General features: G+C 39.0%; 1 protein-coding gene and 1 non-coding gene across 2 annotated transcripts in view; both read right to left on the bottom strand.

The window, feature by feature from the left end:
* The window catches only part of LOC126272795 (RNA 3'-terminal phosphate cyclase-like), a 74,257-nt gene that overhangs the window by 23,759 nt on the left and 36,308 nt on the right, over nt 1-14,190 (bottom strand). The window contains exon 5 of the mRNA XM_049975946.1: nt 4,004-4,062. Coding sequence (XP_049831903.1) covers nt 4,004-4,062 — 59 coding nt within the window. The remainder of the gene's footprint in view (nt 1-4,003; nt 4,063-14,190) is intronic.
* LOC126274953 (small nucleolar RNA SNORA79) lies at nt 3,839-3,965 on the bottom strand. The gene has a single exon (XR_007550493.1). It is a non-coding gene; the product is annotated as a small nucleolar RNA SNORA79 (small nucleolar RNA).

Below are 14,190 nucleotides of genomic sequence, written 5' to 3' on the forward strand. Positions count from 1 at the left end.
AAAGTGCTGTTGGGGAGGGGGGAACATTAAGTCCGTGTGTGCGTGCCTGCATGCATACAATATTCAGTTTAATGTAGTACTAACAGGGGCAACAAAATGTTAAGAATAAGAAATACTCCAAGAGTGACCGAGCAGTGTCACTGTATAGTAATCTAATGCAGACAGTGAGGCTCCAGTGCACAAGATACTTGGCACAATGTGAATGGAAGTACCATACGACACTAAAGCAGGCCGGCTTTTAATCCCAAAGCATAGCAGAATGCAGCAAATAATATTGTGTAAGAGACTGTTCCGTTTAAGTATCTTTCATGTTGCTCCCACTGCACTGTCAAATCAAATGAAGTGTCATACAGTTTCGCAAACTCCCACCTGAACTTTGATGTTTCAACCCAACCTAGACCTCTAGCATCACAAGAGGTCAGTCTGTCACTACAACTCGCATTTCAGAAACTAATACAGCCGCAAAGAAAGTACTGTCAATGATCTGTGTGTGCACCTACGATGTCATATGCCAAATCACGTTACGGGGTGAAGTCGACATCCAGGTTTGTTAGGTTCAGTTGAGAAGTGTTGTCTGTCTGCTCTTTAAGAAATGACTATGTTTCGTCCTTTGCTTTTAAGGGCTTGCAAGTTGCCAAGCTTATACAAAATTGACAAGAATAAATAACAGTTAACAACAAGCACTGAAGGACACACACGAGCTGGTTTGCATGATGTTTATTCCAAAAGACTACCACAATAAAATATAATAAACTCGCATTTTGGAGTTAAGAGGGGACCTCGCTCATGGCTGAGTCTTCTATAGAGCAAAGCAGTTCACAGGTTGCAGTATTTGGTGCAGCAACACCTGGTGACTCAAGCAGCAAATAGGCGAAGTCACTACAAGGAATCGTTGGAACAATCTCCTTTTGAGTGAAATATGTACACAAAAAAAGGGGGAGAATCAGGATAAAGATAGACTTGGCTGTCAGACAAAAGAAACTCCTTTCTGGGCACGCTTGGAGGTACAGGGATACTATAGCTACCAGGAATAAAGTGATAATATAAGTCACTTGGCACTCACTAAACCTCACTGGAATGAAACACACTTTATTGCACTTATTAATCCATGTGCCAATACCAGAGGGACAAACTGGGTGTCTGGCATCTCACTTCGCAGAACTGCAACAAAAATCCCTCTAGAGCACACAGCTTGAGGTCAGGATGTGGAAGACAAGTAGAACTTCTCATGTTGTTTGAACTGTGAGGAAATGCAAAAATTGAATACAAGTGTGTAACCTGCTCCTAACACCAACTCCAGTGAGGCATGGCAATTAGTGAAACGAACCACATGGTGTTGTGCAATGCAGGCTGGTGAGGGTGTGGCCAGAGATGTTACCTCGTCAGAATGACAGATTGAGGTAGGGGTGTGGGTTGCGACGTGGCTCTTGGAAAGCATGGCGGTCCAATATCTACATATAATGGAAGTGACCAGCATGGGTGTTGGAGAAACACGGTGACACACTGGGCGGTAGGAGCCCCTCTGATCATTGTTTTTTTGTAGGCATGGAACATCATCTGCTGCCTGTAATAGGACCCACTCCTCTAACATTACCTTTTTTTATAGGAATAACCAATACCATGTGTACTATCGATTCTTGAGTAGGTGAACTGAATGAACTTCATATGATTTTATATACGATGTACTATATTTCAGGCTAAAATTTATAAAAAGATATTAATTTGTTACAACTGATATGTACTAATGATTAAAATTGCTCTTCTTTTAGAAATATCTGGAATTAAGAAATATCTGACATACTTAAAATTCATATTATTCATTGCACAATCGAATGCTAATTATTAAATTTATTTCTGATTCATTTCTAAAATAGTGTTATATCTTGGTGATTATTCTTTTTTTGTCAAGAAAGTTTGTAAACTCATCTGCTTTGTAAACTCTTTGGAATATTGTGAGTATTGCAGAATTTAAGTAGCAGTGGGCAATGTCTCTGATGGAATCAGACGTATTTGTATGATTGACACTAATAATGTAATTTGTGGTGTTATAGAAGTGGAAATTGTAAAGACGTATTGAAAAATGTGACAAAAAATCAAATTCAAGAACAAAACAGGCAAATCTTGAAACATAATTCAGATTAACAGGAACCTACAAAATCAAAATTTCAGCCTCAAGAATGTACCCCTAGGTGTGAGAACTGCAACCAATAGCAAGAGAAAATCAAGTAAAAAGTTTTTCCTTTTGTATATCTTATGCCTCTCAAAGCTTTCAAAACTTTTAGAGACAGAAATTCAAAGGTGATCTGTGGGAGGGTAACATTACATACTGTTAGTGGAGGAAACTGGAAGGAGTTACCACACTCTTGCTATTACCAAACACTACTCAGTCATTGCTGGAACACTGGTTCCTCTTCGTGTTTTGTTTTTTGTATTAATACTTACTGTGAAAACAAGTATCACACTACACCAATCTGGGTTTGTTTTATTGAATAGGCACATACAAGTGCACTTCCAGAAACATTTTGTTTACAATGAGAACTGACATTCTTTGACGATAGTCACATGAAACCCATGATGAGCAGAACTTGTTTGGGCTGACTCCAAAAATGAAATTGGTAATAACTGGTAAAATGCCACAGAAAATGCACCTGATAACATGCAAAAGAGATAGCTGGAATATATTTCAGCATCTGTTTTGAATGCGAGTTCCACCTTTTATGATGATCTTTGCTTAATTTTCAAGATCTGTGCTGCATACATAACAGGAATACTAACATTTTCCTGCAACCATCAGAAGAAACAATTAAGGTTTAAGAGTTATTGACAATTGATGGAGGACTATAGAGCTAGGAGTAAATTATTTTCCGCTGCCTTTCTCTTCAGCAGGTCACATAAAGAAGTAAATTTACTGGTATTCTACCTACCCTACCCCTCCTCTTGTTATTATCAAATATGGCATCCAAGATGATGATTTTGCTAAAATATTCCCACCAAAGTTTACACAAATAGATTCACATTTAGCTCACTGGCCCTGTTTTATTGTATTCCTCCGACCTGAGAACTATTTTCCTCAACCGTCTCAATTTTCTTCATTGTTTCATATGAACTTTTGACAAAATTAAACATACAGACAATAACAGGGACTTCCCTTTAAATACATGCTGCCATTTCAGACCTAAATATCTCCGCCCTACAGCCTGGGTACCCATGGATGCTACAAATACAACATCAAGCATTTTATATCCCATTATGCTTATGTTTGCATGCAGCAGCACACATCTGTATGTGCAAACTCCCTCTGATTGGAAGTTTAACAAAAATTACTAGTTTTTGTGTGTCTTTTAGTCACTAATCATTTTGTCTTTGAAGAACAGTGTTCTGTCACCTCAAGATATTTCTCATCTGATAGTTCATAATCATTTCATGTACAATTCTATCAGTTAACTTAATATTACTGTAAAATTCAGAGCGTAAAAATTAAAATACAAAATCAAACACTATGCCACTTTGAAACTGGGCAGAACAACAAGCTTCACACTTTGCCCCGATTATTTATAAATCTAGTACTGTTTTATCCAATTCATTCACAGAAGTATTTTAAAATTATGTCTACTGAACTAACACAGTACTGAGCACCGAAACTTGCTTCTAAGAAACTTATTACTGACTATGTTACACATAAATCAAATAAATGAAAGTGCAAAACAGAAAGCAGACAGCCTTTACAGAGAATTATAAATCTTCCACTTTTCTCGGGCAGATATGTTTGGTATCACTGGATAAAAATTTTATTTCTTAAACGGAAGTCATAAATTTATTAATCTCTAAAGAACATGACAAATGTATGGATCCGCAAAGCCAAACAGTGTTACACAAAACAATTCTGGGTGAAGCAATCCATATTTGCTCTATGGCAATTTGAAATCTTGCAGTTACTGAAAGCACTGCATGAGGAACAATTGCCAAATAGTTTTAACCACTCTTACAGATCAGTAAGTATTACCTTCTTAAAAGTTTGTAATCGAATGTTGCCCCAAACCTCTCTAACAGTGGTCTGAAAACCTGAAAAAATAAAAAAATTCTTAACTCCTATTTAATAACAACCGATATTGAGAAAAAGTTTTCCACATTAGTATATCTGTTACTAAATATTAGGGTGGTCCTTATCTGATGGTTACAAAAAATGGCAAATGATCTGAGTGTACGACCCCTCCCCCTTTTTTGTCATGTTTTGAAAATGTGCGAAGTTTCATTACAATTTTCTGGTATTAACCCATGCTGCATTGGACTTCAATATCTAGATAAGATTTAAATACTGGAAGAAAGTGTTTTTTTTTCTGTTGCTATAAACAAATGAAATCAACCTATGTATGTTTTGCATATATGCTTAAATATATTTAAATGGGAGAAATTTAAGTACTACTATATAACAGACCAAAACAAATGTGTGAATACAGCATAAATCAATACTAGTTTTATCACAACTTTCTTTTCAGTGTCTTTTTACAATCAGGTCACGGGATCCAGTGATCTTGCCGACATCACAAAATGAATTCTTTTTGTTCTTCATCATCTGCCAATAGCCCACTGGAATCTTGCATTAACATCACTCCTCTTTAGCACTAAAGTATCAAGGGTCTGAATCCCAATAAATACAAACTTTATTTAAGAAATCTGAATCAATGCTTAATTTTCATTGTGTCCACATTCTTGACTGAAATAAACTCATCAATTTTCTTGTCTGAAATAATAGAGAGATTCTAAGCACAATCTGCCAGTAAACATGTTGTTACATTCCAAAAATCCTAAGCCAAAGTACCAACTTACATTTATAAAATTACATTAAGCCAAAAATTAGACTCACCAAACGTTTTGTAACTGCAACAGGTGGAACAGTACCTCCTTTCAGTCCACAAAGCTTCCCGTTGCAGATTTCTAACCATATGCGTTTTTGCAACATTATCAGACAGAGATAACACTCAAATCTCTTCATTTAAATACCACATGTGCTGACAAAACTTCTTTCGAGTACTCTAAAAGAAACCTTGCATTTACTTTTTCGTACAGTTTTATTTTTTTTAAGTCATTCATAGGTGCACTGACTGCTGATGAACTCTGAAACCACTATTTTTCATACAATTTTACAACAAACAGTGTTTTTCAGGCAATCCAATTCATTAACACTGATGGATAGATGAGGATGAAAGAGGAATGTCTTCAATAAATAAATTTCTTTGGTCATCCACCTTGCATGATGCAAACCTGCTGGTGATCTTACTTGTACCCGGTGGTTATAATTAAAGTGCAGTGGAATGTAATTATTGTATATTGGTATATATTCTAAAGTGTTAATGCTGAACTAATGTATGCCGGAAAAAAATTAGTTCCAATTTTGGCCTCCAGGTGCAAATATGGCGCTATGAATGCGAGAAAGATGTATATAAATGTTTCACAAAAACACAACTTGCACACACATCAGCAGTCTCAGAGAGCTGAGACCACAGCTCTGAGACAGCTGATGTTTGTGCAAGTTGTGTTTATGTGAGAGTGTGTGTGCGCGAGTGCGTGTGTCTACTGCTGACAAAGACCTTAATGGCCAAAAGCTTTAATTGTGTGAATCTTTTTATTGTGCCTATCGCGACTCAGCATCTCCGCTATATGGTGAGTAGCAACTTCCTTCTCTGGTATTATTACATTCCATCCTGGATTTTCCATTGTTTGATATATAAATATTTCTGTATTTAACAGATTAGGAATGGGACATGTGCAGAAAAGGTCAAACAAGTGAGAAAGGCACAACATCGATTGTATTATTAACTACTGCTTACACAATTTGTTCAATATGAGCACCAGGGATGTTGGCAAGATGATGTACAGTACCAGATTAGTACCTTATGGCCACAATAGCAACAAATGTGTTTTTAGCATTTTTTAAAGCATAAATCAGTTCTGCATAACTCCACTATCGCATCTACCAAGTTTTGCTGCCATACAATAATTACAGCCCGCATTGGACCTCTGTGAGTAGCTGCTCTTTAATCATAACTGGCCAGTAGTTTCACATTCACCACTGTCCCCTTAAACATGATGCAAATTTCAATGAGTTCAAGGTAATCATTTTTCAGGTATTGTTCTTTTAGCGGTTTTAGAAGAAGTTAAATGCTTTGTCGTTTTCAAAATCACTGAAACCATCATGTAAATGTCATCTTCATAATTTGCTTTTACTTTGTATTCCACTTTTCTCCAAGTTTCTTGGAAAATATTCCACTGGAATTAACGGCCATTTTTTAACACACTCCGTAACACTAGTTCATATCTGTGATAAGTGAAAAACAACAGCTTTCTTCCTGCTAACTGTTCCAGCAAAGTAATAACCCTTCTGGAATGACCTGAGTAGGATGCAATTGCGTTGCAACAAAGAATTTGAACTTTTTGATACAGTCCTCAAGTTCATGACATTCCAAACTTCCCCACTAGAATTCGGTAATGCAGGCACATGATTTCCATAATCATCTGCAAAACAGATGACCTAAGGTGTTGGAGATGCAATAGAGTCCACAATGACATCATCTGCTAAGGTTAGGCTGTAAATTGGGGAATGGACATTGGTCCCAGAAATCTGTCAGAGGCAGCCTCACACAACAGAAGAGGGAGTGAAACTTAATTACTAGTAAATGAAATCCAGATAGCTTTTTTGTTCTCCCAAAGAAAGCAATTACACTGTGCACACAACTGTTTTTAACATATATAGTTTGCCATATTAGGATCCTGTGGCACAAACACCTGTAAGGCATTCCTGGTCATCATAATGGGGGAATGTGGTGCGACGAAGGTTGCCAGGGAACAGTAAAGCCTCCGGTCTGCCTTTAGCCACAGAGAGAGAGAGAGAGAGAGAGAGAGAGAGAGAGAGAGAGAGAGAGAGAGAGAGAGAGTGGACTGCTCAAGGCAAAAGGCAGAAGAGGGAGGGTGGGTGTTTGGGGCTTTGCAAGGGCAGGGGAGGGAGGGAGGGAGGGTGGGTAGGTAGATGGGTGGGGCCTTGCGAGGGCAGGAGAGGGTGGGTGGGGCCTTGCGAGGGCAGGGGAGGGTGGATGGGGTGTTGTGTGAGCAGGGGAGTGGAAGTGGAACATGGGGATGGGAGGGGGGGGGGGGGGGATCATAGGAAAAGACAGTACATGATATGGGTGGCGAAGGAGTAGTATGGACAGAAGAAAGAAGGTATGACGAGACAATGGGAAACATGTTAGGAAGCTTTAAGCTACAGAATTGTGAAAGTGCAGGATATGCTGAAGAGACAATTTAGACCTGCATAGCTCAGGGGATCTTGCACTGGAAGGGAGTATCCAACTGACCCGTGTAGCAAGGCAGCTGTTGGAAGTCATTTGCGTTGTGGTGTGCAGCATGTTCGGCAACTGGATTGTCATTTTGTGGGTTGTTGCACTTTGGCGTTCAAGCAAGTGGATACTTGTCATACCCACATAGAAAGCTGCACAGTAACTGCAGCATAACATGGATGCTTTACATGGGACCTTGTGTTTTATTGGGTACGAGATAACGGTGGCTAGTTAAACAGGGTTACTGATGTCAGAGGAAAAGATGACATGCAAGTTCTCTATAATGATATGAATAGAATATTGTCTGTCAATGATGGCTCTGTTGAGATTATCGGTTCATTTCGACAACTGCATCTAGATCTACATCACACTCCACAAGCCACCTAAAGGTGTGTGGTGGGGTATACTTTTTGTACAACTAACTGAGCCCTCCAACTCTGTTCCACTTACAAATAGCGCGCGTGAAGAATGACTGACTGTACACATCTGTATTGGCTCTAATTCCTTGATTTTCTCCTCATGGTCATTATGCAAGATCTATGTGGGGGGAAGTAATATGTTCTCCATCTCTTCCCGAAAAGTGCCCTCTAAAAATTTCAGTAATAAATTTCTCCATGATGCACGAAACCTCTCTTATAATGTCTGCCAATGGAGTTTGCTGAGCATCTCTGTAATGCTCTCACAGTAGCTAAACAATCCCATGACAAAAATGTCTAACTCTTTGTTGGATCTTCTCTCTCTCTTCTGTCAGTTCTACCAGGGTATCCTAGAGAGAAGAACAATACTCAAGAATCGGTAAAACAAATGCTGTATAATCTACTTCCTTGGTGGACAAGTTAAATTTATGAAGATTTTCCCACAATTGGTCTTATGTGATCATTCCACTGAAGGTTGTTCTGGAGAGTTACTCGCAGAAATTTTGTGGTAGATACTGTTTCCAGCAATTTGCATTCAATAGTGTAGTTGGACAGTAGAGAATATCCTGTTGTCCCCTGCATGTGTAGCATTCACAGGTAGCAAGGGTTTATGGAAGAGGCTGACAGCTGTCGAAGTGAAGGTACTGTTGGTGGTGGTGCACTTTATATGAATGGACATATTTACGGAACCATCTGAGAGGTGGAGCAGGCGAAGCAGATCTGGGAGTAAGTGTTAAGGATTGGAGAAAGGAGCAAATGTTGGCCCTGCCATGAAATCAGATTATGAAAATGTCATTAATGAATCTGAACCAGACAAGGGTCTTAGGCTACAACAATATAGCGACAAAGCCTCCGGATGGCACAAAAGATGGTGCCATGCGACTACCAATGACAGAGTACCACATATTTATTTATATTGTGTTTGTGCATAAGCTCATAGCATTTTTGTTTTGAATGTTTATATTCTGGTTGCTATACATTTATTTATGTCTTTCTTTTGTAGCTCACTGTTGCTATTTGACTTTATACATTGACATTTTGTTATTTGTCATTACTGAGTGGAGCTGTTCACAAGAAAATGGAGTGTGAAGTGGAGCTATTTGAACATTTCCAACAAATTCTTCTGTTTGAGTTCAATAGAGGGATGACAGCAGCAGAGACAGGCAGAAACATTTGTGCAGTGTATGGGGATAATTCAACTGCATAGAGCACAGCAGGAAAAGGGTTCTTTCATTTTATGGAGGATTATTTTAACATTAGTGACTTTCCACATTTGGGAAGACCTTCAGGATGTGAATATCATTTAAACACATTACTCCACAATGAGCCATGTCAGTGTACTCAAAAACTGGAAAATGTGATGAACTGTAATCATTCCACCACTGTGCAACACCTGCTTGCAATGTATGGGTGTATGGATATCAGCATGCTCTAAGCCAAAATCATAAAAATTAATGGGTGGCAGTATGTGCAGCTCTACTTGCTTGTCATCAATTGGCTTGTGTATCATTACTGGTGACAAGAAATAGTTTGTTTATGTTTATATAAGGGGAAGAAAGGAATATCTGAGCCCAAACAAAGCAGCAACTCCCCACAAAAACAGCTGTGCACACCAACAATAGATAACATTGTGCATCTGGTGGAACAGTGACAGTGTGGTATACTACAAATTGCTTGCCGCGTGTTGTTATCATCACTGCTGACATTTATTGTAAACAATTGAGGCGTCTTGCAGATGCAATCCACGAACAACAACTAGGACGACTGTGTGAAATGATGCTACCCCACGATAAAGCCTGACCACATTCTGCTAGACAGGGAAAAAAAAAACACGCCAAACAGGAATTGTGTTGGGAAGTTATTCTGCACCCACCTTATTCACCTGACCTCGCACCCTCAGATTTTCATCTTTTCCGCTCCCTATTGAACAACCTTCAAGAAACTTCCTTTGAATGTGAAAATGCACTCTGAACATGGCTCGACGGGTTCTTTGCCTGAAAACCACATGATTTCCACAGTCATGGAATTGAAAGTTTACAACAGTGTTGACAGACTGTTGTAAATAGTGGCGGGGAATGTATTATTGATGATTAAATTCTCTGTTATGAGTATCTATTGTGTTTATTAAAATTATAGAAAAACACTTCAAAATCATTCACCAACCTAATAAACTTGGCCTTCAAAAGTGAAATAATTGTGGGTCGGGAAGTTGTTGGTTACGAGGATAAGGGAAGAGATTGTAGGTTCAATATCAGGACAATGGTGCAAGAAGTAGCATGGGGTATGGTGTTTAGGATGTCCCATCCACTATGAGCAGCAAAAGAAACTAGTGGTAATGAGACAGGAACTATTGAAAATTGCCAAATTGTGGAAGAACACAAACTTGACATCCAGTTGCTGAACATGCTGCACACAACAACAATTAGGACTTAAACAGCTGCTTCACTACACCCTTTGGATACTCCGTTTCAACTTAAGTTTCTCTAAACTACGCAGGTAGGAAATTTTACCCCAGCATAACCTGTCCTCTTGGAATACCCCTGGCCTAAACCTCCGCTAACTTCTTTCTCACTGCCTCACCTTTTCCCTTCTCTCTTCTGTCCACACCCCTCTTCCCATTCAAACCATGTACTGGTTTCTCCATGACTTTTGTCCCCCTCCCCTTATTCTCTCTCTCTCTCTCTCTCTCTCTCTCTCTCTCTCTCTCTCTCTCTCTCTCCCCCAATTCCCTCCCCCTTTTTTTCTACCACCACCAACCCCTTTTTCTCCTCCCTGCTCCCTTTTCATCACCACCCTCCTCCCCATCCTCTGTCTCTCTCTACCCCTTACATGCCCTATTCTCTGAACTCCTTTCATCTTATTGTGCAGCTGCTGTGTCTTCTGGTGAAACATGTGCCTCACAGTACAATGCTACTCCCTCCCCACCTCCATCTACTGCCAACTGCTTTTAATAATTGATATTCGGTAATCAGCCTCGCTGCTAGCACAGGTATCTACATTTGGATGTCTGTGTGGTTGTGTATGTGAATGCGTAATCTTACTACATAAAAGAGTAAGGACTCAAAACCTGTTTTCTATTACAGGGTGTATACACAAAGAAAAAAAAATTCCTGAATTTCCAGGGGAAAACACTTTTTCCTGGCTGAAAATACATTATATTATCTGTGGAAGTACAACCTTTCTATTTTAAGTGACGACATACTTTCCCTCAGAGTTGTAAAATGTAACAATTCTTTGATTGGTAAAGGTTCTATACTCTGGCATCCAACTTCCCGGTGCTAAGAAATGACCACCTCCCACAGCAAAAAGAAAAACCCACATTTTGTAAAAATCTTTGATGCATGTTAACATGTACACTGCATATTTCCTGTGTTATGAAAATATAAATATAAATTCCGCCAAATACAGCATGGCAGCTTCTGAAGCACTGGAATCAAGATTGTGATGCGCTTTTCCTGGCCAATCATTGCTGATGTCACACAATCTCGCCAACCAATAATGACAGATATTCAGAGCATAGGAAATGTGAAAATCACTGCAACAGCTAAATATTTCTAACAAGCACGATTACAAATTTCACTGCTGTGCATCAAACATTTTGTGGGTTATGTGACTGAATGAATGTTCCAAGCAATGGAAACTCAAAGTATGAATATTAAAAATGTAAGATAAGGTAGAACTCTACTTATTGTAAAGAGGACATGTTAAGTTGCAGACAGGCACAATTAAAAGACACTTACACTTCGGCCACAGCCTTCATCAACAAAAGATAAACACACCATTCATACACAGAAGCAGGCACCCCTCACACACCCATGACCATCACCTCCAGCAGCTCTGGCCCATGCTGCTGGAGTTGGTGGTCATGTGTGTGTGTGTGTGTGTGTGTGTGTGTGTGTGTGTGTGTGTGTGTTGCTGATGAATGCTATGGCTGAAAGCTTTGTGTAAGTGTGTTAATTATGCCTGTCTGGAACTTAACATGTCTTCTTTACAGTAAGTAGGTATATATCTTTCCCTAAATTGTTGAATAAATGTTCCGTTGAGCACTTTGATATTTCCACAGAATAGCCAATTATGTGTGAAGAACTCAGCTCACAGTTTTTGTTTAAGGATAATTATACTTTCTGCTATCATTATTGTGTAATTTGTGCAAAAACTTAAATCAATGTGAAAAACTAACATTGAAGCTTGGCCTTCTTTAGTGTGTGTTACCCTTTAAGACACGTCAAACACTAATGTGCCCTAAGAATTTTAAATAATGGCATAAATGGCTGGTCTTCAGGGCCCAAAATTTTTCTAAGTTACTGGTCCTCAAAGTATTAAGTTTTGAATGAGAGTCAAGTGCTCTGTGATTTAAGAAATTCATTGAATGTTCTCACACATAACATAATTCATCTTTCATAAGAGTAAATTTACTTTGAAAATACCGCTTCTCAAACCAGCCCCCCCCCCCCCCCCCCCACATATTTTTCAGTGAGCCATTAGAAATGTAAACAGTTGTGATGTCACACTCATCAAAAGCCATTTGTTGTTAAGAGGTATTGCATAGTCTTCGTCCTATAGCCTTTTACAAATTTTGCTGTCGGCAGATGCTTGTGTGTGCATTGTGTTTTTTTGTTGTAAATGGCCCATTTTCTTTGCAACTAAAGTTTTATTTTTGTGTTATTCACTCATTTATGTCTAATTCCCACAGTATTATTCTGAGTAGTAAGCTAGAGTAAAATTCTTTGTTAGGACATCAGTTCTTACCAGTCAAAACTACAAAAAAATAGCTGAAAACAATGGAAAATTCCTGGAATTCTAAAAAATTCCCAGGTTTTTCCTGGATGAAAAAATTTCTCTCTTTTTCCTGGCTTTCCCTGAGCATATATACCCTGTTGTTTCTGTGTGCCACACACTATTCCCTTATGGAGAAGTGGTTGCCTTTTGTTTATTTTATGCATATTATCTACCAATTTTGATCTATGGATCAAAATGTTGGACCTAGAAACCGAAATATCTTAGTGGAATACAAGCAACAGAGATGCACTTTCTAAATGGAATCCCTGGGTAAGACAAGAAGGGACAAGATACAAAATTAAACAATACTAAACATGCTTCAGATCAATCCCCTAAAAGAAAACTATGGATGGAAATTGGCTGAACTGATTTAGCCACATTAAAAGAATTGTAAAGGGAAGATTATCAAGATGAAGTGGACAGAATCTGGAAGAAGACAGACTGGAAGATCATGAACAGATGGAGAGACCTGGTGAAAGATGATCGAAACTGGAGAGGACTACAATGGAAGAAAATGCTGAATGACAATTTTAACAGGCCAGCCTCACACGAGGATGACCTATTAAAATTTTGGAATCTCTAAATACATACTCCTTAAATTTCACATGGTTGTATCCAACTCCCATGCCACTTTCCTTAATTTTGACCCCATACTCACCGAGGCTCAGCTACACAATTTTGTTCACATTAAACCTGCTATGAAACAACAGTATTCACATTTTGATAGCTGCCATCTTTTCCATATCAAACATTCCCTCACATACAGCCAGGAAAACATATTTGCTCTGATGCAGACTCTTTGCACCAATACACTGCCATTCTCACCTCAGCCTTCACAGGGTATAATCACCCCACCAGCCTATATCAATAGCAGATTTCCCAGTCCACCATATCCAACCTGGATATTAATGATCCCTCCAAAAAAACAACTTACGTGTACACCACTAGTCTCTCAGTATTATCCTGGTCTGGAATGTATTAATCAGCTACTACAATAAGGCTATGACTTCTTAAGATCATGTCCTGAAACAAGGTCCATTCTGTCAAACATTTTGGTCACCACACATCTGCCATATCCTGGTCAGACCCTATGCTCCTCCTCCACTCATTTCCCTGTTGTTCCTACCCCTCTGACAATCCCCCCGTAAGACTTGCCCTATGCACCATTCTACCACCACCTATACTAGAATTGTAACTGGCAAAACATTATCAAACAGAGAGCCACATGTGGAATGACACAATCCATGTACCACCTGTTATGTAAGTATGTGTCAACCTTCTACATCAGTATTACTACCACCAAGTTATCAGATAGGATGAATGGCCGTAGAAGGTTTATACTGGCAACGCACAATATCCTATTGCAGTGCATGCTCTACAACATGATAGTCACGATACTGCTCCTTGTTTCATCCCATGTGCCATCTGGATTCTTCTGACACCAGTTTCTCAGCACTAAACAGGTGGGAACTGGTGTTACAAAATGTCCTTTGATCTCGTCACCCACCTGACCTAACATTCTCAGTATTTATTTTCAGTAGTCTTCTTTACTGACCTGTCAATCCCCACCTCCCATCCCACCTGTCTACTATGTATAATGCACTCTGCTTTCTACTCTTATTAACAATTGCACAACACTTTGTCAGTAACCTTCTTCTACCTCA

Source organism: Schistocerca gregaria, chromosome 5 (genome assembly GCF_023897955.1).
Source record: "Schistocerca gregaria isolate iqSchGreg1 chromosome 5, iqSchGreg1.2, whole genome shotgun sequence".
NCBI lineage: Eukaryota > Metazoa > Arthropoda > Insecta > Orthoptera > Acrididae > Schistocerca > Schistocerca gregaria.